Source organism: Perognathus longimembris, chromosome 25 (genome assembly GCF_023159225.1).
Source record: "Perognathus longimembris pacificus isolate PPM17 chromosome 25, ASM2315922v1, whole genome shotgun sequence".
NCBI lineage: Eukaryota > Metazoa > Chordata > Mammalia > Rodentia > Heteromyidae > Perognathus > Perognathus longimembris.
The window spans coordinates 8,340,495-8,367,769 of record NC_063185.1 but is presented as its reverse complement, the minus strand read 5'-3'; the positions used below and the strand labels follow the sequence as shown (position 1 = coordinate 8,367,769).

Sequence of the window (27,275 nt, the reverse complement as noted above, 5' to 3'; positions counted from 1 at the left end):
AACTGACAAATGGGATAAAAATGTGGAATATCTAGGTCTACCTATTACCACCTATCATGTTTTTATCTATCTCTTCATCTATCTCAACAGTGTTTATGTGTACAACCCTGAACATTTATGTTTACAACTACAAGCATGCCCATTGTCCTTTTCCCTTTAATGGCACATTGTAATGGTTAATTATGTGTCAACTTGACCGGGTCATTGCATGCCTAGATATCTGATCAAACACTATTCTGTTCCTGTGAAGGTGTTTTGTTTTTTAAATGAGATCAACATGTTAATTGGCAGAGTGAGTAAAGCAGTCTCCCTAGGTGAGTGACCCTCCCTAAACAGTTACAAGAGTTGAGAATGAGAATGGAATGGGAATCGAACGGGAAGGCCACATCCTTGTGCACCCCTTTACTTATTTATAGTGCACATCTTTCAAGAGAAATATGATTTTTAAAAGCTCATATGTATGAAAACACATTTACTATGATCTCACACGACTTAAAATTTGGCAGATGAAGAATTCTGAGTTGAAATCTTTTTTTCTCAGAAAAAAAAATCTGCTAATCTTTGGCTTCAAATATTGATTCCTGACTTGAAATTACTTTCATCATCTGGGCAAGGGATGACTGCATCTCATCTTTTAAATCTATAGCCTAAAAAAGATTTTAAACTTCTTCCCATACATTCCAGGAAAAATATTTCCTTTCCCATTGCAGAGTTTATCCAATACAATAAATAGAGCTGAGCTTCAGAATATTAAAAGCATGAATATAAATTAAATCAACAAAAACAGTTTCTGCAGTGATAAAATAGACTTTTATTTACTTTGTTGAATCAGAGGATTGTAAAAAAAATTATTGCTAACGTAGATATCAGACCAACAGAAAGGTATTTCAGAAGTCCAGTTATCTTGGAGTTTATTTAAACTAGGAAGAAAAGGTCATAATATTTTCATGCAATACATACTTGGTTCTTTAAATAACAATTGTGACAAACGGTAGAAAGAATAAGAGAATGCTCTACCTGTGATCCATACAAAACACCAACATTCTGGGTTGTATATAATTAAAGTAGTATTTCACTTTTGGAAACACTGTAATAGCCAATACATATGGGCATGCCTTAGGTGGGCATAGGAATGCAGTTTTTTCTAAAGAAAGAAAACACACACACACACACACACACACACACGAACTATACTGTCCACTTTCTTTCAAATCACTGAGCAAGAAAAGCAACAATGAGCTTCCATACTGATTTTACACAACTTCTATACAGTACCTTGACTTAAATCCAAGAGCAAAAGTTAAGACTTGCCTCCTCTATTTTTGGTAAACAACTGCATGGTAAACTTAGATGACTTTTTTCCCCTGGGCTTTTACCTGGGAGTGGTCTTTTTAATATTTTATTTAAAAGAGGGCAGGTTTGGCACTTTTATACTGATGTCACCAATGTTAATATTTCTTGGGATCTCAGGAAGATTCATATTCTTTACAGCTGATACAGCACGGGCTGGAGCGCCTGCCAAGCCAGCCTGTATACAGAAGTAAATGAGAGAGAAAGAAAATGTACAACTCAGGTCGTTCATCATAAAGAAAACTTACAGTGGGAGACAATGATAAAAGACTTTCACAAGACAAACTTAGGGGTCAGGTAATGGGTTTGCATTGGGTATGTGATGGTTACTTTGAAATACTATTCTACAAAGAGAAAATGGTTGACACATTAAAAAATACAGTGAACACATGCAAGAAAAACAATGCCAAAATTTAAATACAAATTAATGTGTAGTTTCCACATATCCTAGTCACAGAGCTCAATCTTTACCTATATCTTACGTTAGCTGACATAAGCACGAGCATAATGTACATTAGCTTCCTGATGAAACATCTCTTGCAATCATGACAGACTGTTAATTTTGAAATGGTACTTATTTTTTAATATGTACTATGAAATACAAATTAAAGATAATGTTTAGTTTCTTTATTCAGGGCTAACCCCTTAAAACATTTCAAAGCAGTCAAACTAATTTTAGTATTAAAGGAGCTCTACTAAGCTTTTCTAAGACAATTCTAGATTTTTTTTTTTTAAAGTCAGGCTTTTAAATGAAGCCACAACTGAACAAGAAGAATTTTGCCCACAGATGAACTTCAAGGTCATTCCAATCCTTTGGGGCATTAGCAAAAATCTAATGATTAAAATGTTTGCTATATAAAGCAGACTCCACAAGGTATATTCAGAACAGAGTATACAAAGTTAGAAAGAACAGCATAGATAAAACACACTCTAAAATTGCCAGCATCATTCATACATAATATTTTGTTTAGGAAAATTTATAATTTCTGAAGTAATTTCCAAATATACTTAAAATTGAAAGAGAAATTCACATATCATTGTTCTCAGTTTTATCAATGGCCTTCATGCTTAAGGTTTCATTCATAGACTAATGGGGTTCCATCAATTTCATTCAGGCCATACACTAAAGCAAAGCCCTATAGTTCTGTGGCATCATCGAGCATAAAAACAGACAAGTAATAAAAACAATTATTCTACTCTGCTCAAAATTACATATACAGAGATAACATCCCTGAAATTAGAACCAGTAAGTTTTTAAAGTCCCTTCTGATCATCTCTGTCCTTCCTCTTAGGTAATCTTACCTCTTCTGTTAATTGAAATAATAATAATAAAGCTGTTACCTGAGAAAAATCTTGACTGATACAAAATAGGCCAGTGTAAACTATTTGCTGAATAAAGGATACAAACATTGTTAAGCAATGAAATAAGAGCCCATGGATTATCAATTTGGAATTGGAAATAGAAAAATTAGTGAAATAGGATTAATATTAGATATGGTCCACACAGGCAATGATAAGGGTGACAATGATACGGATGACAATGGATGGAAAACTCCAGACCCAGTTAGAGATGGAGAATTCCATTTCTGTGATTTCATGGAGGTTGTTCTTGATGTACAACTAACACTCTAATGGACCTCTACCGTGTTACCTACCTGGAGCAAGGGAGTTTATTAGGCTAGGCCCTCACTTCCCTTCCCCGCCCCACCAAGACACTGAAGATACAACTGAGTGGGATTTAGTGTAGCACGAGTGTTGTTCAAAGAATCTTTAATTTGAACATTGCCAGTGAATGTTCTGGCTACCAAACTTTAAGTGTGGCTTGGGAGCAGAGAAGAATCCAGTCCAGAGATTTGCCACCTTTCTCCAGAAAGTATGCTGTCTGCCATGGGAACCCTGGTTATCTCGCGAGGCTGCAGACACCCGAGAACTGGCATCATTTTTCCAGGTGGGATGAGTGTGTGACTTTGTTGATTTATGAGAAGAACTAGTTTTGATACTATATCCACTTTGGAATTTCCAATAGGGTACAGCTGACACGTGGACTACACAGGAAAGGACTGATAAAACATTTGAATACAAATACCATAAAAGTCACAAATTCTTGAAGAACTGTAGTATTGAGAGAATCAGGTTTCTGGGTCTTACTGGATTTGATGGTTTACATTTAGAAAGAGTAAGCATAATTTTAAACTAAATGCCAAGGAGTAACGTTTTGAGATTAGATGACTTTCCCCAATACTCTGTAGCACACATAGTGAGACTCGACTGAAGCAAGCGAGGAAGAATGAAAATGCGCCCTGTGAACACTCACTAGATTAGGGTCTCGTGTCCAAGGAAAACATGGTGTTGACTGGGGTTGCTGATGAAAATACACGAAGTCAACAACACGGCCTGTGACTGAAACAGCGTTATGTGTACCACATCCTTAACCTATGTCAAGGCAGAAGCTCCAGGTACGACACTCTCTAATCCTCCAGCATAAGCAGCAAGCACGGACATGCAGGATGGGAGCTACTCAACACGCAGGTGAAGTGGGAGAAGCAAATTATTTCTCAAGCATGGGCAAAGCTTCTGTGTCAGGTAAGAGGGATTTCAAAATTATGATAGGTACTTTTAAGTTTTAGCTAAGCTTGACATTGTGAGAAGTCAGATTCTGCAGAATATTTTTTAAAAAAGATAAAAATCTACTGGTTGGTAAGTAGCTGCTTGGATGAATTATTGATGTTTATGCATAAAAACTATGGCTTAAAAAAAGACTGCTGGGTGCTGGTGGCCTCACGCCTGTAATCCTAGCTACTCAGGAGGCTGAGATCTGAGGATCATGGTTCAAAGCCAGCCAGAGCAGTAAAGTTCAAGAGACTCTTATCGCCAGCAAACTACCAGAAAACTGGAGGTGGTGCTATGACTCAAGTGGTGCTAGCTTTAAGCTGATGAGCTCAGGGACAGCGCCCAGGCCCAGAGTTCAAGCCCCACGACCACCACCACCAACAACAACAAAAAGACTGGATATTACTCTGGCAGTCAACACCAGAACGGTTATTAAACTAATTTTGTGTTCAGATTTTCAAGAAAGTAAAGTCTGAAACACTTCTATAAATTTGCCATTAGGAAATCTGTTAACAGAGAGCTGTAACAGAACCTCCAAAGACTTTTTTTCAGTACAAAATATTCAAAACAAGACTCGCTTTTACTTAAAAACACTTTTTCTACTACAATGTATAGCAATTGGGTTTTAGCTGGGCTTATAAGTAGATTACACAGTTTTAAAAATGTAAAACTAAGGTCTCCCTGGCAGGACAGCATAGCTTTGAAAGATTCGCACTTTATTGACATAGCTGAGGCTGGAATTCTACTGGAGAAATAACTTGTTTCCAGCTACGGAATACTGGGTTCACCACTGCGCAGCTACACCTGCAGCGACTCCGCTAGTGGAAACAGACATGTGGGCTGGAAGCAGGAGAAAGTGGCCTAGACAAGCACGGAGCACGGCAGAGAAGGGATGGTCATGTTTTCTCTCCCATGAGATTAAATGAACAGAATTAAGAGAAAGAAAACAAAATGAAGTCTGAAGGACCAAATGAGGCCAAACAGATAGAAGACTTCTACAGACATACTCTCGGAAATTTCAAGCACTTGAATCACAAAGATAGTAATGGATGGATATGGTTTGTTTTGGATTTTGTTTTTAAAGTTGCCAGACCCAAAAATAAACAAAATATGTGCAAGCAAAACTGAAGAAGCAGCACCGCTAGAGGACCCTAGCCCTTCTCCTCACCATGCAGTTCACAGCAAGTGGCTTCCCCAAGAGAGAGGGGCATTACTCAGCTCGGTATTCATTTCACCCGAGATGTAAAATGTCCTACCATCTTCAAGTGGCATCCTCAAGCTTGACATGGATAGGGTAAGATGGTAGTTGAAAATGATTTGTACAAACCAAAACCTTCCTCCATCCTTCCTGTTGGAAATAACTATCTGCACATTCAGAATTTTGATCTGACAGCAAAGTGAAATCATAGCAACATTAATCCACACAGTGTTGAATGGTTTCAGACTCAAAAGCATTAACAAAATAATGGCATATCTTAAAATGGTTTTTAGTTAAACAAAAATTGTAATATTTTAGTTTCTGAATGTGAAGCAGAATTACTTTTGGTCTAGAAGTTTCTGTCAGGCTTGTGCTCATCAGGTGTGCTGACATACCCCTGTAATCCCAGCTCTCAGGAGGCTGAGGCAGGAGTGTTGGGAGTTCACTTGAGCTTGGTAGAGAGGGCTGGGGGGGGGGGTCTTAGTTGTAAAAGCAGTGTTTTACGGCTACAATGTGGATAAAGATCTAGTGAGCAAGAATTGTATTTTATAAACAATTTTATCAAAATTAGAATGTCAAATAATGAATCCTTTTTATATGCTACTTTGATTTTGTGTTAATTTCTAGCAGAATCTGCCTGGGTAGATACACACAGCAGGGGGATAATATTCACAAATGTATGATATCAAGTTTTGATCATATGATCCTGGAGGACTGAGCAGACACACACAGTGAATGTGCACATCACAGGGGACAGTCACCTCATGAGCTGACTGCCCCGTCCGTGTCCAAACCTCACAGCAACCTTTCCTGTGGAAACACACAGAAAACCACTGGCTTTGTAGTAGCTGTGGTTGTCTAAAGCCAATTAATAGTTTTAGTAATGGGAGTTGAAAGATTCATGTGGTTATGGCTTTCTTTGCTACCAGACAGCAGTTTCACATAAATTCTGGAACACAGAAAATGCAGTGGTCAATCAGTAGTGTAGATTATCGTGTATTTTCCACACTAGGACAAGGAAACAGGGACCACATAAGTGGCACCGTGGCTTCATGTGCTCTCCATAATCTCATAATAAGGTACTTGACGCCTCCCTCCTCTGTGTAATTTCTCAAGCACACCAAGACAATACTACTTCAGGAGATAAGAAGCCAACTCCCAGTGGTATTTCCAGCCAGATAGGTGTCTACCTTCTAAAGTAAGCGAATAGGTTTTTTTTCTACACAGTACTCGATCAATACATCTGGCCATTTTTACTAAGAGGCTTATAAACATTTTTATTCATTCCTGAAATGATTTCGTGGAAAAAAAATTGATCATTAGCATCAACATGAAACTTTTCAAAAAATAATTTGCTGTTATTTTATGGTATCAAAAATGTAACAACAACAACAAAAATTCAGTTTCATAAATCTAGGAGTTGATTTAATACACTTTCAATAATTGCTAGTATGCTTTGCATTCAGGCTCCCGAATATCAGATTGTGATTATGACATGTTTAGTGATCAGAAATTGGCCAGGGAAATATATTCACTTTTCTGTTGAGACCACTGCATTCACATTTGAGAATTTTAGAGATTTTAGCTGTTGGTTGGTGACCACTGTTAAAAGATGCCCAAAGGCCAGAACTGTGTGCGATTCTGTTAAGACTTTGGAACTGAAAACCATTGGGGAGTGGGACTACTTCAGAACACTATTCTAAGTCTTTTTCACTGCTTCCCATTTTGTAGGCAAAACTCTCAAAGTTTAGCTTTTGGTTTTCAAATGTACAGCTTCCAAAACTCAGCAAGCAATTTTATGTCAGAATTCTAATTTAGAAATGGAAGAAAAAAATTTGTGAGTTAAAAGTTGAGACTAGTTCTGGGATATGAAGCTCAAAAGAAACTTTACATTTTTATTTACAAAGTAAATAGTCATTTCTACAAATGTCATTTGTAGACAATGTGTTTTAAAAAGAAAAAGAACAAAAAATTAAACTTTCCTTTTACAATGCAGGCAGACAAAACAGAACAAACATGGCATCGATGATACACTGGCAAGATACACTAAGTCCAATAAAAGATGGAGGAACTACAGGAGAAACTAGAATGGAAAATAGGCTACAGGGACTATATGGGTTCAGTAACACAAAGAATTTTTGAGTCTGGCCTAAATAATTAATTGCCTTTGACATCATTTTGCTTTCCCTTTGTTAGAGTACATTTTTCTCAAAGTCAGCAATACCTTGTCTACCTGTCCTGTCTGGGAGACTGAAAGATAAAGGTCTGTAAGAGAGAAGAATGGAAAGAGCTAGAAAGATCAGGATGTTCAGGAACAAAGAGGACTGACTTACAGCCAGACTAAATTCATCTAAAGAATTAACATGAAATACACAAATCTAACAAGCCTCCTGCCATCCCCTCCCCTCTATGCCGCCCCCCACCCCCGAGTCCTGTGAGCAGATTTCTGGGCCCCCCACCCCTCCCCACAAACCCACCCACCTCCCTGCGCAAACCCTCTTTTCCCAGGGTCACCACAAACCATTTTCAATCAGAACAGAGCATAGCATGCCTTCTTCTCTCTTTTAGAGTCTGGCAGATCTTCATGTGTCTGACTACTTACTACTTGCTTTCTTCCTTTCAGTGTCTATGTACTTAATACCTTTAGGCCAATGTAATAAAATCTTTCATTTTGACCCTTTCTACACTCAGGCTCTAATTATATTCAGGCTTTTATTTTTTAAAGATAAATGCTATTCCTAAAATACTGCTTATATGAATTAAAAAACAAAATCAGCAGTTCTTTTCATTTATCAGGATATTTACAATTTTAATTATTTTTTCCCCTGGTACTAGGGCTTAAAGTCAGGGCCCTGCGCTCTTGCTCAGCCTTTGCTGAGTAGTAGTATTCTGCTACTTAAACCATGCCTCCAGACTGGAGATGGGAGTCTCACGGACTGTCCTGCCAGGGCTGGCTTCAAACCATTACACTCAAATCTCAGCTTCCTGAGTAGCTAGGATTACAGGAGTGAGCTAATTAATTTTTGTTAAATGTTTGCTTTACAATGAAATTTAACAGAAACTTGGTTTACACTTTGTTCTCAATTAATTCTGGATTAGCCTGTAGAATCAGACCTGATAGACTGAACCAGCTAATGTAACTTGGAAATGAAAACTTAACACAGTTCAATATGTCTAGAATAAAGCTGGTCGCCTTCTAAACATATTTAAAATATAAGACAATAGCTAAGGTTTTGCAGACAGCCAACAAAATTTCCAACACTTTTTCTTAAACTATGATGAGGACTAAATGACTTCACTCTTGATTCAAATCCTACCTCATAACTCAAATACTCAGCTATTCCACATGTACAGAATCCTATAGTACATATGTAATTGTGTGTTTTGATCACAATTAAAATATACCTGTACAGATCAAAAGCACACAGAAAAATACCTCCAGTTTGGTAGCAGATAATAACTGTCTATAGGTTAAAAGATGATCAGTGAGTGACTATTAGAAACAATCACCAGTGCTCTGATTAACCAGTAGATGACTTAAGCAGGATTATTTCTGTGAAAGGACTTCTTTTTTTTTTTTTTAAATCAGTCATGGGGCTTGAACTCAGGGCCTAGAAGATGTCCCTGAGCTCTTTCACTCAAGGCTAGCTAGCGCTCTACCACTTTGAGCCACAGCACTGCTTCTGGTTTTCTGGTGGTTAACTGGAATTAAGTTCCACAGGGACTTTCCTGCCTGGGCTGGTTTCAAAAAGTGATCCTGAGATCTCAGCCTCCTGAGCAGCAAGGATGACAGGCTCGTGAGTCACCAGTGCTCACTTGTGCAAGAATTTTTTATGTTATGGCAATGTTATACAGCTTCAGTATTTACATCAAAAACCTAACTTTTTATGGCAAAGAAAACATATCTGGTTAGTAAAGTTTTATTGGACCGTCAAAAAGCAAATATCCACAATGCACTTATTCTAGCTCATAGCTAGAATAAGCTTCTGCAAAGGAGTCACATTGAAGAGCCAATGGGAAAGAAGGCCACTACAACACAGAGGGCAGGCCTGGAAACCTGGTCAGGAGATTTCCACAGATGATTACTGAGAGGTCACACATTTTTCATTCATTTTTGACCAGTTATTACGTCAGTTTGTCCCTTTGCTTAAAAAAACAAACTATAACCACAGAGTTTTGTGTAGGAATGCTGAAGGATTCACACACATTCCAAGGTATCATTTTTAAGACTGTAAGAACTAGAGGGGAGAGTTTATGGCTCATTTTTTACTATGCTAAATGATGTCCTACAAGTTACCTATACTAAATAATACTGAGTCCTTTTCCTTGCCGTATGAAATTTTCTCTGCTAACCTACTTTGTTTTCCCTTTCATAGACCAGCAATTAAAAACAGGGTACAGAGCACAGAAGATATACACACTACTTTCAAAAGTCCTGTGTTTGGCTCAGAACCATTACAAGCCTCTCCTTTGGGAAACCAATAGCAAATTCAGCAAGGGAGAAATGCAGGACTGTTTTACACAAAACTGCAAAGTATCTTCTTAGGCCTTCAACTCTTCCTCATGTTCCTCATGTTCAGATCTCAGACTGAGCCATCATCATGTATTTCCTTCTACTAAAACTGTATCAAACTGACCCTTTATATGTCAACAGAACAAAACATTTCCAGAACTCACCTGTTGTGAATTGATTCTTGTTCCTTTTATAGCAGTACTTACTCTAGACCAATGGAATGTCTCAAGTATGCACTATTCTAAAAATAATTCCTGATCTGAATGATAACTTGAAATACCAAACACAGGAGTATGCTCAGCCGGGTGCCGGTAGCTCATGCCTGTAATCCTCGCTACTCAGGAGGCTAAAAGTCCATGAGATTCTTATCTCCAATGAACCACCTGAAAACCAGAAGTGGTGCTGTGGCTCAAGTGGTAGAGCACTAGAGCTGAAGTACTCATGGACAACTCCCAGGTCCAGAGTTCAAGGCCCAGGACCAAGAAAAAAGAGTATCCTCAAACAAGTAGTGCTGGATGACATGTCCAGGCTCTTTGCCTACATTTCCAAACTTCTACTCTAATGAAAATCATCCACCAAAGCAGCGTGAGCTTACACAGCCCAGCCACAGTGCTGTGGCTGAGGGGCCGTGGCAGCTGATGGAGTACTACGCACAGAGTACTGCGCACAAGTACCATCTGGAGGGCAGTGGCAACAGGCCCGACTGTGCACAGTCAGGGTTTTGAAGTGAACAGGCACACCAGCTGCTCCTAATGGTGACTCTAGAGGACAAACAGTGAGAGCTACATATCACAAGAATGCCATCACCACCCGGAGTACCTCCATTCTCACCTCAGACTTCTCTAGTTTATTCTGCGCATCGATCTGCGTGACAATCTCATTCATGTTGGTCTCCAACACCATTCCCCCCATCACCATTTCTGCAAGAATATTGTGAACCTAAAGGAAGAAGCATAAACACACAAAGCTCACTACAAAGGTGGTCTCATGAGCTGTGCAGCATTTCTGTCTCAAATACTGCTTCGTCTTAATCTGCACAGTGAAAATAAAGTGAACCAGCATCCCTAATCCTCCATCATTTCTACTGTGAAGCTTTTGGTGGCTGTCCAGCCTCTGGGAGACCCAGATCAATGGGCTCAAAACCAAAGATAGCAGAGGACCTTCTCCATAGTACTGCAGAAAGGGTTAAACACAGAGGACTGCTTCAGAATCAAGCCCAAAGTGAATGGCACAGTGCACCTAGAAATCAGGGTACTTGAACAAAATTAATCCATTGCACAAGAATCCTATCTTTTATCTGTCAGGAGAGCCTTTCTCTTCTAGACTCTGTGAACTACCTGCTGATGCACTACACTTCCTGGCAGGCTGCGGTGGCCATGAACCGGGTCTCCATGCTGCTTCTTCCTAGACACAGACCCCTCTCCTAGGCCAGCACCTCCCCGCACGGTCCAGCAGTGTATGAATTCAGTGATAAAGAAGGAACAGAACAGGAAGACTCACTAAAGGCGTTCTTTGCTCTGGCAAGTACAAATTACTGCTTTCTCTGAAATAAAAGGCTTAGAAGAAGGGACAAAGTAGAAATCGTACCTTGTCTACATGGAATATTAAGTCCAGTTCACAGACATTCTCAAAACATTTGTCTAATGTCTCCACAAACACCTGGGGAAAGACAACAAGAAGAAAATCCTATGAGAACTGTGTAATAAGCACATTCAAATTTACTATTTAAAGTCAGGCAAGTCTTTTTTTTGTCCAGTCCTGGGGCTTGAACTGAAGGCCTGGGTACTGTCTCTGAGCGTCTTTTTGCTCAAGGATAGCTAGCACTCTACCACTTGGGCCACAGCGCCACTTCTGGCTTTTTCTGAGTAGTTTATTGGAGATAAGAGTCTCACGAATTTTTCTGTGCAGGTTGTCTTTGAACCACAATCCTACGATCTCAGCCTCCTAAGTAGCTAAGATTACAGGCATGAGCTAACAGTGCCTTGCTAAAGTCAAGCAAGTCTTAACTGCATTGAACTTTTTTTTTATTACCACATTTTCCTTTTAGAAACTAAATTATACATGCAAAAAAAGAATAAACAAGACTATTTTCAGGTAAACTACTCTTGAATATGGAAGTAAATAAAACAAACTCATGAAAATTACTAAAACTAAAGTCTTATTAGCACTACTACTAATTTTTTAAAACATACACACACACAACATAATCAAGTCTTTGGATGGGGAGAGGGGAGTCTACCACATCTAAGGCAGACAGTAAACATAAATGAGATGGGAAAAGCAACAGCCTCCGAAGTTCTTACCCGGGTCAGCCCCCTGCCTGAACACCCGCAGGACTGGGAAAGGTGCCTCACGGGCCTGGAAGAGCAGAGGGACTTCACCCTGGGGGAAGCCTGACCCAAATACTGACTGGACACACAAGTGCACTATGGGAAATTCAGCACATTATATGTATTCTTATATTACATTATATATATATTTTATGCTGTGCGTGTGGTAATTTCGATGACTGTACACTCTTAACACCTAAAAGTAATCTAGCTGTCTTTTTAAGTGATAAAATGTAGGCTCTGCTGATCCAGGAAAGCTTTAGACAAACGCCTGACAATACAGAGCTCAAGTTCTCTGTGTGCTGTTACATCGCTTGTTGTCTGCAGTCACTCCCTCCTTTTAACCTGAACCACAAATATTAACAGTAAGACTACTAAAAGTATCATAACTTCACAAAGAGGAAGGAGACCTAGGAGCAACGTGGTAAATAGCACCCTCTAGTGTTGCACTTAAAAAACAAAGTTTAAATTCCAACATAAGTGACCTAGTACTAGTACCTGCTTGAGTAACAATGATATAAACCTAAAGATTTGATCTCTAGCCTTGAGATTCAAAGTCTAGGGGGAAATAAATTTCATTTAATTAACTAAAAGCATTTTAAATTTTCATTGTAATAATTACCAAATGTATTAATATTCAAAAAATAAGTATACAGAAAGACAATCAGAAAAATGCCACATATAAACACATAAGCTGGACCTCCTTTTCCCGTGGGCTGTGTCAAGAGAGAGTGCTTTTGGGATCTGTATTCAAACTCAGGAGAAATCAACCTAGCTGGGGGCTGGGAATATGGCCTAGTGGTAGAGTGCCTGCCTCATATACATGAAGCCCTGTGTTTGATTCTCAGCACCACATATATAGAAAAAAGCCAGAAGTGGAGCTGTGGCTCAAGTGGTAGAATGCTAGCCTTGAGCAAAAAGAAGCCAGGGACAGTGCTCAGGCCCCGAGGTCAAGCCCCAGGACTGGCAAAAAAAAAAAAAAAATCAACCTAGTTGTTTAGGAATCTATACCAGTCAATCGATTCAGAAGGGGGTAAGCCGGTGTAAAACTTGAGGACAAGTCTTCAGGATATAACTTAAGATTATTAGTAATATTCCAAGAGATCTACAAGATGTACTTTCAGTTACAGCAAGATATTCTATAGAGACACATTCATTTTGCTCAAACCAACAATGGAAAATTACCACAAAAAGTATGGATTGGCTATACTAATCAAGCTAAGGAAGACAAGCTACAATTAAGATATCAATAGGTGGCACTGTGTTCACTCTCTGACAGGAGCTCTCTGTGCTCTCTGTGGGCACTAGTCAGTCTCCCAAGGCAGCATTTAAGATGTGAACACACAACTCCACAGTCCAGCCACTAAACTTATCCACAGGGACACTAATGCCCATGACAAGGCCAGTAAGAATGGAGATGACACTGATAAATGTGTTCAGATAGTTAAGAAAACCAAACAGTTACCATAATTCTTGCTCCTATATTTGGCACACAATGTGGCCAACAAATACTACTTGAAAGAACGGGTAGAAGGAAAATATGAATGATGATTCTGAATTCAGAGCACCATTTCTTTCATATTTATATGTATGGTAATTTTAACCATTTGTAAGTATCGGGGTTGTATAATATGCCATTTTCAAACACCTCCATTGACTAGACTATGTTTCATTAGGATAACTGTTTTCATTTATCTTCATTGGAAACAAAACTCCCTTGAAAACTGCAAAGGAATGGTTCTAGGTATGTGATCAAGGCAAGGAGCAACTGGAAAGAATCTTGGTTCATTTGCATGGAACTTAACTGATAGGCCTTACAATATTTAATGTCCACGTGTCAAAATATTACTGGAGGGGCTGGGAATATGGCCTAGTGACAAGAGTGCTTGCCTCATATACATGAGGCCCTGGGTTCGATTCCCCAGCACCACATATATAGAAAATGGCCAGAAGTGGTGCTGTGGCTCAAGTGGCAGAGTGCTGCCTTGAGCAAAAAGAAGCCAGGGGCAGTGCTCAGGCCCTGAGTCCAAGGCCCAGGACTGGCAAAAAAAAAACACAAAAAAGTATTACTGGGAAATGTGTATACTGGTATTGGAAGTAGGAAATTGAAAGGGAATACCAAATTTGAGAGACACAGGGTAAAAAAAGACAAACAACTACAGAAGCAATACTTGCAAAACTGTTTGGTGTAAGTGAACTGAACACCTGGGGGGGGGGGAAAGGGGGAGGAGGAAGGGGGGTATGAGGGACAAGATAACAAACAGTACAAGGAATGTATCCAATGCCTAACGTATGAAACTGTAACCTCTCTGTACATCAGTTTGATAATAAAAATTTGAAAAAAAAATATTACTGGAAAGAATCGATCATGATGTCTTATAGCATAAAATAGGCCCTGATCACATCAGTCAAGACCTTGGTGAATGAGGCAGACAGTGTGTTATCATCAAGAAAAGCCTAGTTTGAGTGACTTTTGAAAATGCTACTCTAGAGCTGGTATGGCCTAGTGGTAGAGTACTTGCCTTGTATACATGAAGCCCTGGGTTCGAATCCCCAGCACCACATATATAGAAAAAGCCAGAAGTGGCACTGTAGCTTAAGAGCTAGAGTATTAGCCTTGAGCAAAAAGAAGCCAGGGACTGTGCTCCTGAGTCCCAAACCCCAGGACTGGCAAAAAAGAAAAAGAAAAGGCTATTACTCAACAAACCTACTAGCTACACTACACACTCAAATTCCTTTTTAAAGTCTGATTAGCGCACCACTCTATTGCTTTTGTTGTTGGTGGTGGTGGTTGTGGGGCTTGAACTCTGGGCCTGGGTGCTGTCTCTGAGCTCTTCAGCTGAAGGCTAGCGCTCTACTAGTTGAGCCACAGTGCCACATCCAGATTTTGAGCAGTTCATTGCAGATATAAGAGTCCACAGGGTCTTTTCTGACTGGGCTGGCTTTAGACTGAGATCCTCAAATCTCAGCCTCCTGAATAGTTAGGATTACAGGCGTGAGCCACGAGCACCCGATCTTTTCTTTCTTTTATTTGTGATGTTTGCTGTGTTGGTATGACAGAGCCTCAGAGCAAAATAATAGCCAGCTTTCTAGGAGAACCCTTCCCATTGAAGCATGTCCTTGTTGGAAGTGTTAAAATATTTACAGAGTAAGACTAGCAGCTCATTAACCATTGATGTTGGGCTGTTTGAGTTATTTATAAGCAATCATATCACCCTCAATGAGTTCATTATGCCACACTGATCGTGGAGCCATAAAAGTTTGCTGGAAATTTCCAAACCTGTTACAGTTTTTCCACCACATGTAGCAATGGCTGCAGTAAGTAGGGAGGGAACTTGGGTCATCTAGTGAGCATAGTGATGGAAAGTGTTAAGAGGGCGGAGGTGGGAAGAAGATTCATCACATCAGTAAGTCAGGAGTGTGCAAGGCAAAAGGAAATGGGAGATTAATTATGGTTAGGACTCATGGTAGATAAGAATCACAAACTGAAAGTGAGACCAGCAAACGTGGTTCTGTTTTCCCTCTGAGTACTTTCAGATATCTGAACAGACAAGGGGATGAGTGCATAAAGACCAAGACTGGCTGTCCAGGCCTGTGAGTAAGAAAAGGCAGGATTGGTAAGAACAAAGAGTGAAAAATGGCAGATTTAAAAGTGAGGGTCCTACTGGGCTTAAAGACTAGGAGTAACAGAAATAATGATAGGAAAAGGTAAGAGGCAAAAAAAAAAAAAAAAAGGTAAGAGGCAAGGCTGGAGACATGGCTCAAGGTGTAGAGTACTGGCTAGACGCTGGGAGGCCTAATTCCCAGTACTGTCCAAAACGGGGGTTGGGGGGGGGCATACTACACTGACACAGGAACAAACAACTACAAGAGTGACAATATGGGCAGACTGTAATGTAAATAAACATGATGTCTAGAATTTAAGTGGGTAGAAGGTAACATTCATTGAGGACTAACAACAGGTTTTAAGATATCAGGCTATTCAAAGACATACACACACGTGTTGAAACTGTTAAGAATTGCAACACAAACAATCTTGGAGGGAAGAACAGTGAACCAAGAAACTGAACTTGTCAGGAAGACATTTCTCTGTGGATTTTGGGTTTCTGCAAAAAGTGAACAGAGGAACGCACTGTCTTTGCTCTGGACTGTCTTTTCAGACATGCTGTATAACAGCCTTGGAAAACAGAGACTGTCTGTCCCCAGTGAGAAAGGTAAGTTTACTTTTGCCACTGGAAGATTCAATCTCTTCCACCCAAACAACAGCAGACAGGCTGTGCCCCTATCATGACAGAGACCTGGGGCTCCTCATCTGTAATTCCACATGTACAGGTCGCCCCAGGCCAGAAGCATGGCACTGCCTTCTGGAACTGAGGAACCAGTGTAAGTCAAGGTGTTCTTAGCGAACTGCTTATATATAAAATGCATTTGCTATTAGTAACCAAGTCCTCTGTCTCCTCTGCCTTCTGTTGGCATCAATGCAACTTTAGAGCTTGTCAGCTTCTGAATGAAAGCTCAGACCTTTGTCGGTAACTGGCAAAATCTCCAATGAAGGAAAATGAGAGACGAAGTAATAGTAACAGAAATTGAAGATAAAGAATGTCCTGATGACTGGCCTAGCGGCTTAGGAACATCATGAAAGCTTTTCAGGAGACAGAGGGGTTTGGCAGATGTGGACACGTGTACTGATGGAGGCTTGGCCAGATGTGGACGTGTGTACTGAGAGAGGCTTGGCCAGATGGGGACACGTCTTCTGACAGGCTCATGAGGCTCCATGGGCTCTTGAAGTACTCACAACAACAAAAAAGGCCCAAAGCACACAGTCGTCATCACAGGCATTTCTTTTCCTACATCCTGTCGCACTAATACACGACTGAGTTACTAGGGTATTTGGACATGTGGCCTAGCTGGAAGAAGCAGATCATGTGTGGGGGGGGGGCATATCGTAGAAAGGTATAGCTCGTGCTCCCTGCCCCCAAATCCTCCCTCCTGACTACCTGAGGGAGGCACCTTGTTTCTGCCATGCCCTTCTGCCTGGCTGCAGGCCTGGAAGCAATGGAGCCAGCTGACAATGGGCCCAAAAATCCCTTCTTCCTTTAACCTGACCTAGGTCAGGTACCTCATCACAGCAGTGAAATGCTACCTAAAACTCCCATGCAAAATCTCCTATGGAACACTTAGTTCTTACCAGACAAAACATCATGTTAGAAAATTTCAAGGCTAGTGGCATGGCTCAGGTGGTGGAACTTTTTCCTAGCAAGAGCAGGCCTAAGTTCACTCCCCAGCAATATCACAAGAGAGAGACAGAAACAGTGAGACAGAGGCAAAAGTTTAAACCTAAAAGTTCAAAAATAATAGCAAAAGACAATAAGAAGCGATGTTCACTTACCTGAATGAGATCTAAAATGCCAAGTTCACTTTCTGAGGAATCCACACAGAAGACAAAATACAGCGTTGCATAGTGTCTGTATATCAGCTTGTTGTCAGAGCCTCCGATTAACCTAAGTAAGAAAACAAAGCCACTGGAACGTCACCAGGAACAGAAAACATGCTCATTGGCTCAGGCAAGCTCACAACATGTTCAAGACCCTTCATCAGACAAGTGTTAATATGTAAAGGCAAAGCACTCACACAAGCTTACTTCCCACACTAGGGAGATTAAGACACAGCAAGTGCTCAGTGTAGTTCATTTATTCATTAGCTGCTCATTGAGTGACTACTGTGTCTCCAGCATGGAGCAAACAAACAAGTGGATTACCAGGTAGTAAAATGTGCTACAGAGGATCAAACCGGAACAGTACCACCTCAAAAGGCTGGCTACTTCAGCTGCAGTTAAGAAAGGATGGTACTGAGGTTGATGTCTATCTAAGGAGTAGGAGCTACCATGAAAAAACTTAGAGGACATTTCAGGTTAATGTAACAACCAATCACAAGCAAGTACAAACTTTCAAGGAAGAGAAAGGCCAGAAGAGAAGGAAAGATTAGTAAACAGAGTCAAAGAAACAGGCAGAACTTAGGTCACAGGTGTCATAAACGCTTACTGGATATAACTCCATTCGCCACACAAAGTTACACAGCTTAAGACTGATTATCAACTAGAAAAAAAGGGATATTTCTTAAGTTTTAAATAGATTTACAATCGAGGTCTCCTGCAAAAGCACATCAGTCTGAAATTCAAACAAAAGAAAACTGAACTAATAAGTCAATCATTCTTGAAATACTTTGTGCTGACTGGAATTTCAGCATTTTTAAAAACAGTAGCTTAAGAATCATTCCAGACATCTTATTTTCTAAATATAGTTTAGGCATTTACAATAACAAATCTGCCTTCTCCTAAGACTCCTTAATGCTAACATAATTTGTATCAAGGCTACTTAAACCATCCAAACAGTACATAGGTAGACACACACTCCCCCCTCCCCCATACCCCGCACCCCATACTGGTACCAGTACTGGTACCAGGGCTTACACTTGACCTCACTGGATATGCTTGTGGCTGGCATTCTAGCACTTGAGCTATGCCTGGAGTCCTCAGCATACATTTCTAATCCAGTAAACACAATGCTGAACTTACAAGTTCTGCAGAACCAGTTCCTCTAAGTAGACACTACTCTCTGTCATCTAGTAGCAAAAATAGAAAAGGATTAAGGACTCCTGCTATGCTAGACACTTCTAGGAAAGGCCTTTATCTAAAAGTGCAGATGTGCACTTCAAAGATTTTGAGATTATGTTTAGGACTGTAGTTACAACTGTTTCCTGAAATGGACAGAACAGCACAAACAAGAGACTTTATCTCCTCCTAAAACAGTGATTTAAATTTATCTTTTTTGCTTTGATTTAAAAAAGAAAAAAATAACAAGCAGTCTTGGTATGGTGGCACATGCCTATAATCTCAGCTACTTAAAGGTAAAAAGATTAGAGTCTGAGGCTAACCAAGGTCTAGTGTGAGGTCCTATCTGAAAAAACAAAACAAAACAAAACAAAAAACTAGAGAAAGCAAAAGGGTATGGCTTGAGGGGTAATAAACTTGCCCAGCAAGTATGCTGAGTTTAAATCCTTTAGGGAAAAAAAGACCAAGCTTCTAAAAACTATATGCTACAAAATGGCCTTTAATGTTACTAAAAGAATTTTTAAGGGGCTAGGGATATGGCCTAGTGGCAAGAGTGCCTGCCTCGTATACATGAGGCCCTGGGTTCGATTCCCCAGCACCGCATATACAGAAAATGGCCAGAAGTGGCGCTGCGGTTCAAGTGGCAGAGTGCTAGCCTTGAGCAAAAAGAAGCCAGGGACAGTATTCAGGCCCTGAGTCCAAGCCCCAGGACTGGCCAAAAAAAAAAAAAAAAAGAATTTTTAAAAATTCAAGTAATGGAAGAGCACCTGCCCAGCAAGTATAAGGCCCTACGTTCAAACCCCAGCATTGCCTATAAGAAAAAACTGAAAGTGAAATTCCTCCATAAACAAAGAAACTTAGAGTCAATGAAATTCTTTTTTCATAATAGGCATCACAGACATTAGAATATAGCAAGTCTAGGTTTCTCTGACAAAGCTTAGCTAACATTTAGTCTGAATTTCCCCTAAGGCTATGTCTTATTAAGCATACTGACTATATAAATGGGGACGATATACTTATGAAAAAACCTTAGAAAGCAAACTGATTTCAGTGGAAACGATTAATTAAAAAGTTTTTATACCTAGCAAGCTATTACAATCTTATTTATTCACTTTAAAAATAGACAAAGCTGCCAGGTACTGGTGGCTCACACCTGTCATCCTAGCTACTCAGGAAGCTGAGATGTGAGGCTCATGGTTCAAAGCCAGCCTGAGCAGGAAAGTCCATGAGACTCTTATCCAATTAACCATCCAAAAAGCCAGAAGTGGAACTGTAGCTCAAGTAGTAGAGTGCTAGCCTTGAGCAAAAAACTCAGGGTTAGTGTTCATACCCTGAGTTCAAGTTCCAGGACTGGCACACAAAAAAATAAAAAGCTATAAGGTGAATCCTGACCTATAATACAGATGTACAGATAAATACATTCGAAAAACACATTGGCTGTAGTTGTCATAATAAAATAAAGGACGTAATCTAAATTTTTATGACATTCACACCAGGGAATACTCTACATCATTAAAAAGAATGAAGTTGGGGCTGGGAAGGTGGCCTAGTGGTACAGTGCTTGCCTAACATACATGAAGCCCTGGGTTCAATTCCTCAGTATCACATATACAGAAAAAGCTGGAAGTGGTGCTGTGTCAAGTGTAAAATGCTAGCCTTGAGCAAAAGAAGTTTAGGGACAGTACCCAGGCCCTGAGTTCAAGAGGAAGGAAGGAAGGGAGGGAGGGAGAGAGGGAGGGAGGGAGGGAGGGAGGGAGGGAGGGAGGCAGGCCGGCTTTTATATGAAATGCTCTTACCACAATTCTAGAGAGACTGCATAGATTTAAAAACTGTTTAGGTTAGATTTATGATGGCTGGGTAGCACTTAATCCACCTACTCCACCACTGCACTGACACAGTACACATGTTGTTGAGTGGTATGGGGGCGGGGGGCTGACTTACAAGCCTCCTTCCAGGAAATTGCAGACGTTCTCGTCTCTCTTGGATACCAGGTGGAAGGTCTCCCTGATGATCTGCTGCTGGGTGTCTTCACTCTGAGGAGGAATGGTTCAGAGACATTAGGAGCGTTTTAGAGGCTCAGCAGAGTGAAGGTCTTCTGAAAATAAGAGGAAGTTAAGTGCAGGCCGCAAAATCCATGGGAGAGGGGCCTTGGAGAAGTGACTTCAATCACAAAAGCAAAGCCAAACATTTTTCATGAAAAGGGGAGGGGTAGGAGAATCAACATGTTGCCATGACAATAAAAGTAAATTATTTCTACTTTACAAAAAACCAAGTGCGCCCCTCCCCCAATTGGATGAATCATATACAGCATTTATCCCTAATCTTGAATTTTGCAAAGCAAACGATGCATTAGTAACAGGGCTTTTCAGATATGCAGAGTCTCATGAAATCTAACTTCCGTAACTTGCTCAAGAAGTTTCTGGTTCCGCCATGAGGCACTACACCAAAGTATTAAACTGGAGACCCAAGCCGGAAGATGGGAAGGGTCCCGGCACTAATTAACCAAGAGTTAACCAACTGGAGTGATGGCCCTGGAACTAACTGGTGAATACTATCCTACTCAAGACCCTAGAATAGACTCCTTCAGGAATGTAAAATGGTAGAAGGCACTGATATACTTTACAGCTAACAAACAAGTAAATTAGTGGTTAAAAAGAAAACACAAACCTAGACCAAAGGAAAAACCAATTCTAACCTATCAAAATAAAACACCTAAGGAAAAATAAAACTAATTTACCAAGAGCACCATTTACCAGATGTCTTCTCCTCTAAGGGACATGCTTACATAAGGCAGGATTGTAAAGGCTGAGCAGTGATTGAAGCAGAAGCATGAAGTGAGCGTGAGGAGACTGGGAGCCATGTGGAGAGTGCTAAGGAACACCTGCTGAAGGGGTGTGAGCTGGAAAAGACAGAACTGGGAGATGGAGCCTGGCCAGGTAGTTCCCAACAGGCCACGCCCTCCTCCTCCACTAGCCAATATCATGTCTTCAGCAAAGCCACTGACTGGAATGCCAATGGCCGGCCGAGCACAGGTCTGTGTGCATTCCTCCTCGTACAGCACAATGCTCTTTGCACAGCAGCTTTACCTGAACCACTGCAGTCACCCTAGCTGGGGAGGGCAGGCTGGCGAGCCCCACAGGAAAAGGAAGGATGGGAGTGAGGGTTTCACCTAGGTGCCTGGAGGGGTTGAATCTTCTAGATGGTCCACAACTAATGAGCCTTCACCATCACCATCTGCCCCATGGAGAAGTTTATGACCCTCAAGAACAAAGGCTCCAAAGGCTGAGCGCCAGAAGGGGCCCTCCACCTTCCCATGAAGTTAACAAGGATGCAAGCATTGCAACTGTTGCGATCAAAACTGGAAGGGTTCTTGTACACCAGGTGGTATTTATGAGATCAATTTTGTAAAAGAGAAAGAGGCAGAGGGAAAAACTACACAAATGACCAGCATGTCGTTGACATACAATAGTGTGTGTGTGCGCCCATGTATGCACACAATGCATGTGCATGCCAATGCTTAAACTTGGGCCTGAGTATTGCCCCTTAGCCCTTTTGCTCAAGCTAGTGCTCTACCATGTGAGCCACAACTCTATTTCTGGCTTTTTGCTAGTTAACTGGAAATAAGAATCTCACAGAATTTCCTGTCTGGGCTGGCTCTGAACCTCGATCCTCAGATCTCAACCTCCTTGAATGGCTAGGATTACAGGCGTGAGCCGCCAGTATCTGGCTTTATACTAAATTTTATTTTTAATTAAAGAACAATGTTAAGAGTCTCCCTAGGGCTTGCATTTGGTTGACCAAGGACTTAATAATCAGGTATAGTTTCTATAGAAATTAAAGAAATGGGGATTGGGAATATGGCCTAGTGGCAAGAGAGCTTGCCTCGTATACATGAAGCCCTGGGTTCAATTCCCCAGCACCACATATATAGAAAATGGCCAGAAGTGGCGCTATGGCTCAAGTGGCAGAGTGCTAGCCTTGAGCAAAAGGAAGCCAGGAACAGTGCTCAGGCCCTGAGTTCAAGGCCCAGGACTTGGGAGGGGAGGGGGCACAGAGATTAAGGAAATGAAGCTATTTCACAGCTTAAACATTTTCCTGCTCACATTTTATATGTGGAGCGTCCTCATACATACACAGAACCTTTTATACCAATGGAAAGAACTAAGCTCATATAAAACAAAATATTTCCCCTTTATTAGAATGACTCACCAAAGTACATGTTATGGCCCACTAATTACACAGAAAACAGAACCCAAGGGTTTACTTTCTTGTTTGGTAGCCATATAAAAAAAAAAAAGAAATGACTTATGAAATGTCTCAGTAATATACAGATCTTGCCAGGAAAACATTACAAGAATAAAGGTTGTTGTTGCCAAGTTGCTGTGGCTAAGCCTCAAATGACAGAGACAAACCAAGAAAGACACTTGCATTTCTTCAGTGAGAGCTCAAGGACACCAAAGGCCAGGCCAGGAGGGGCCCTGCTCTGAGTCCATCCAGCTACAAATCCTTTTTATTTTCCTACTTTTTGGCATACTGAGATTTGAACTGAGGGCCTTACACTTGTTAGGCAAGCACTCTGACGCCTGAGCCACACCTCCAGCCCTGTTTGCCTTCTAGGTTATTTTTCAGATAGGGTTCCAGACCAGCCTGGATAGCGACCCACTAATTACAGATTTCCATAGAGCTGGGACCACAGGCAGACACCTCCATACCTGGCTTGATGTGGTAGTCTTGCCAACTTTTTGCCCACGCTGGACTTGAATCACAATAGTCCCTGTAGCTGCCTCCCAAATACCTGGAATTACAAGTGTGAGCCACTGAGCCCCACTCACCATGGATTTTTAACATGGGACTCCAGCAGAAGGAGCCCAAACGTCAATTTAGTGCAATGCATGTTGTTACTACTTCAATCTCACATATGATCACAAGCAGAGGCACAGGAAAAGCCCAAACCATCACATCATGAAGTGAAAGCCTGTACTATTAAGAGGGCAGAGACAAGCACAGGCACACTTAGGGGGGAGGATAAATGGAAAAATGAAAACTCAGAGCAGTAAGGGAAACCTGCTGAGGAAACGTTGAGCCACTGTTAGAGGCGAGGGCTGGAGTCCTGCTGGGGCAGCCACACCCTTCTGTATTGCTTCATCTATCAGCCAGGAGCTGCCTTTTGCTCTGGATGTAGTCACAGTATGCATTTCCTTCGAGGAAGAAGGAGAAGCAGCTCAAGCAGCCGCTTCCTGTTCCTCTGCTGAATGAACTAAATAAATTCTAACAGATGGAAAGAACTTGAGGAAGCCCATTGTAGTCCAAACTGCACCCAAAGCTAGACTCAAAATAAATGTATTTGGCTAAGACTCCTTAAAGAGCTTTCTATATTCAAGACTCTGCACGGGTGGCTGGGGTGCCACAAATAATAAATTAGACCATTCCTCAAAGACTGGATAAGAGAGAAGCCAGGGAATTACAGGCTGAACCAATGAGCACAAGAAGGTAACACAGCAGTGAAGCCAAAGGATGACTTTGGATGACCTCTGTGGCCCTCACCCGGCCCTCTTCCCCCCAGCTGCTCCTCAGGCCCACAGGTCTGCCTGCAGCTTTCCAACAGGCACTACAGGCCCAGGCTTTCATGTACAGATCCCACCAACAGCAAAGCTCTTCCCTAAGGCTGCAGACTGCCCCAGTACCTTCTTTCACTCAGTTCAGAGAGGTGACCTGCCCACTCTCTTTTAAAGTGTTATCTACACTCCCTATGGCCCTGCTTTATCTTTCCACATTAACCACTACCAGCAAGCTGTTGTCTACCAGTCTTCAGCTGTGCCCACACTCCGGCCACAAGCGCAGGAGGGGGCCGCATCATCTCCAGCCAGAACCAGGCCGTAAATGTGCAAAGTGACTGATGGGCTAAATGAATGGAAGAAGACAACCCTCACCTCCTCGTGTACTATACGAAACAGCCAATGCAAGCAAGGGAATCATTCCTGAAGGACAAATGCACAGGTGGCAGAACCATCCAGATAATACAGACACAGCTACAGGCAACCCCTTCTCCCTCCATGCCCAACAACACAGGCACATGATCATGTCTGCGCCAGGGACCACCAGAGCGAGAACTGCCCCTGACCTGATCCAGAACTGCTGCCGACCTGAACCTTCACAGTGAGCAACTGAGACTGGAGACAAAGACAAGAAAAAGATGTTCCAGATTTCCAAACTGAACCCATATTTCAGTAGACAGTTACAAGCTATGCAATACTGATTACACTGGTATTATGATTTACCAAGGAATCTTCTACTTTGAATATCTACTTACTAAATTTAGACATAAAATGAATTTGTGAAGTTTTATTCTACCACTGGACATAATTTGTCTGGCTAGGAAAATGACTAATAGAAAAAAATTTTAAAGGCAAGTAACATATCTTAAGTAAAAGAGGCAATAATGTGGGGCTGGGGATATGGCCTAGTGGCAAGAGAGCTTGCCTCCCATACATGAAGCCCTAGGTTCGATTCCCCAGCACCACGTATACGGAAAATGGCCAGAAGGGGCGCTGTGGCTCAGGTGGCAGAGTGCTAAGCCTTGAGCGGGAAGAAGGGAGGGACAGTGCTCAGTCCCTGAGTCCAAGGCCCAGGACTGGCCAAAAAAAAGAGAGGCAATAATGTAATATTAATGGCATTGTTTTCACTGGAAAAAAAAATCAACTAGCTGGGCACAGTGACTCCACACCTCAAATCCTAGCTTCTCAGGAGCTTGAGATCTAAGGGCCAAGGTTCAAAACCAATCCAGGCAGAAAAGTCTTGTGCGTTGTCTTATATCCAATTAACCAGCAAAACAAGACAAAAGTGCAACTGTGGCTCAAGCGGTAGAGCACCAGCCTTGAGTTAAAGAGCTAAGGAACAGTGCCCAGGCACTGAGTTCAAGCCCTAGTACTGGCACACGGGCATGCGCACGCACTCACACACACACTCAAGAATCAACTAGCTTTTAGTCTGAACTAGAAATGATGTCAAACTTTCAGCAGAACATTGGTTTTTAAACTATACTAAACAAAAACCACTGCTGGAGTGGCAGGACAGTCTTCATCACAAAAGCAGCAAAACAAGAAGCAAATTAGCTGGAGATTTCACCCTTCGGATTTACCATGCAAGTACAAAAAGAGAACAAGGAAACCTGTAAAAGCTGTTTTAAGAAGGGGGAAAGGGAGGTGAGAGAGATGGAGGGGGTGAGTGAGGCTGGGAGGTATCATATGCAAATGTCACAATGAAACCTCCTTGCACAACAAATATACACGTTATGAAATCTTCCGCCCCCCCCCCCCAATTCTCACTTCAATCAACACCTCCGCAGACTGACTGCATTCTTGGTTCTGTGAAAGTGACATTTTTCTCACTTAATTTTTAACAACGGTGTGAGTTCTGGGCACCGTTTTAGTTCACTTCTGGGAATGAGCACAACCATGCCCCAAGGGTTCCTGCCAGCCAATGCCAGAGACGGTTCACCCCATGGTGAGGAGGGGAGCAGGTGACAGTCGCAGTTAGCAGGAAATCGTTTTCACAGGTGGCCAGCGAGACCTATGGCCTCTCCTCGATCACCTGTAAAAACGACTTGCTGCTTCTGCGACTGTCACCTGCTCTTGGCAATATCAATACTTACAGTTCTAAAATGAGAGAAATGTAAATATAACTTTCTGTGTGTGTGAGTAGAGGGAAAGCTACAGATAAGAGGCGGGGGAGAAGAGAGGGGAATAAAGAGGGGGGGAGATGGAGAGATGGAGGGGGGGGGAAGGGAGAGGAGAGACATACAGAGAGAAAAAGAGAGAGGCCACAAGCTGGAGCCCTAACTTTCGGATCCGGAGCCGGCCGGGAAGAACGGTCGGTCCTCGGGGACAGGGCTCCTTCGTCGATCCGGAGACCGCCGGTCCCGACGGGGAGTCCGCTAGGCCTGGCAGGGCGCCCGCGGCCGCCACGTCCCAGAGAGAAGGGGGGTGGGGGGCGGGCGGCGCGCTGATTGCGGCCGCCCCCAGCCCCGGCCCCCGGTCCACGGCCCCCCAGTCCACGGTCCGGACGGGACGGGACGGGACGGGGTCGGGAGTTTTCCGCCCAGATAACCCGAATCCCGCTGGAGAAGCTAGCGCGGGGCGGGGCGGCCGGGCGGGCCTCGCCCGCGGGCGCCGTGAGGAAGCCCAGCGGCCTTCAGGCTCGGAGCCCCGTCGGGGGCAGAAGGACGGCGCGGGGAGCCCCAAGCCCCGCAGCCCGCAGCCGCCCCGTCAGCCGCGCCCCGGAGGCGGCCGTCGCCATCGACGCCCGGCCGCGGCCCGACAGACACTCACGTAGGGCTGGTAGAACTTGGAGAGCCGCGGCTTGCCGTGGTTGTTGAAAATGAGGATCGCCTTGATCATGGCTGGGTCTGGCCGGCCTGGGGTCGCTGGGGGGGGAGGGGGGGTGGCCCGGGGCGGGGACGGCGCGGGCCGTGCCTCGGGATCTCGCCGGCGAGCCTTCCCCCGCCCGCCCCCTCGCGCTCGCGCGCGCACGCACGCACGCAGTACGCTCGCACGCACGTGCGCGGTCCCGTGCGGGAAGGGGGCGAGGGGAGGTGGACCGGGCCACGGGATCGCGCCGGCGAGTCTTCCCCCCCACCCCCGCCCGCCCGCGCCCTCCTGCGCGCAC

The 27,275-nt window shown here is 42.5% G+C and overlaps 1 protein-coding gene across 3 annotated transcripts; it reads right to left on the bottom strand.

Annotated features, from left to right (window-relative positions):
- Nucleotides 1-791: 791 nt before the first annotated feature.
- Ap3s1 (adaptor related protein complex 3 subunit sigma 1) lies at nt 792-27,152 on the bottom strand. Of its 3 annotated transcripts, none has more exons than XM_048334264.1 (6): nt 26,939-27,144; nt 20,553-20,644; nt 17,391-17,502; nt 11,259-11,330; nt 10,503-10,610; nt 792-1,528 (listed from the first exon to the last, which is right to left on the bottom strand). In XM_048334264.1, exons 1-6 carry the CDS (start codon nt 27,005-27,007, stop codon nt 1,400-1,402), a joined length of 582 nt encoding a protein of 193 aa, XP_048190221.1. In that variant the 5' UTR covers nt 27,008-27,144; the 3' UTR covers nt 792-1,399. The 3 variants fall into 3 exon arrangements, with proteins under 3 accessions (XP_048190221.1, XP_048190223.1, XP_048190222.1); XM_048334265.1 differs by lacking the exon at nt 792-1,528 and adding an exon at nt 4,275-6,107 and having other exon boundaries at nt 26,939-27,152; XM_048334266.1 differs by lacking the exons at nt 20,553-20,644; nt 26,939-27,144 and adding an exon at nt 17,633-18,017.
- Between the last annotated feature and the right edge of the window lie 123 nt (nt 27,153-27,275).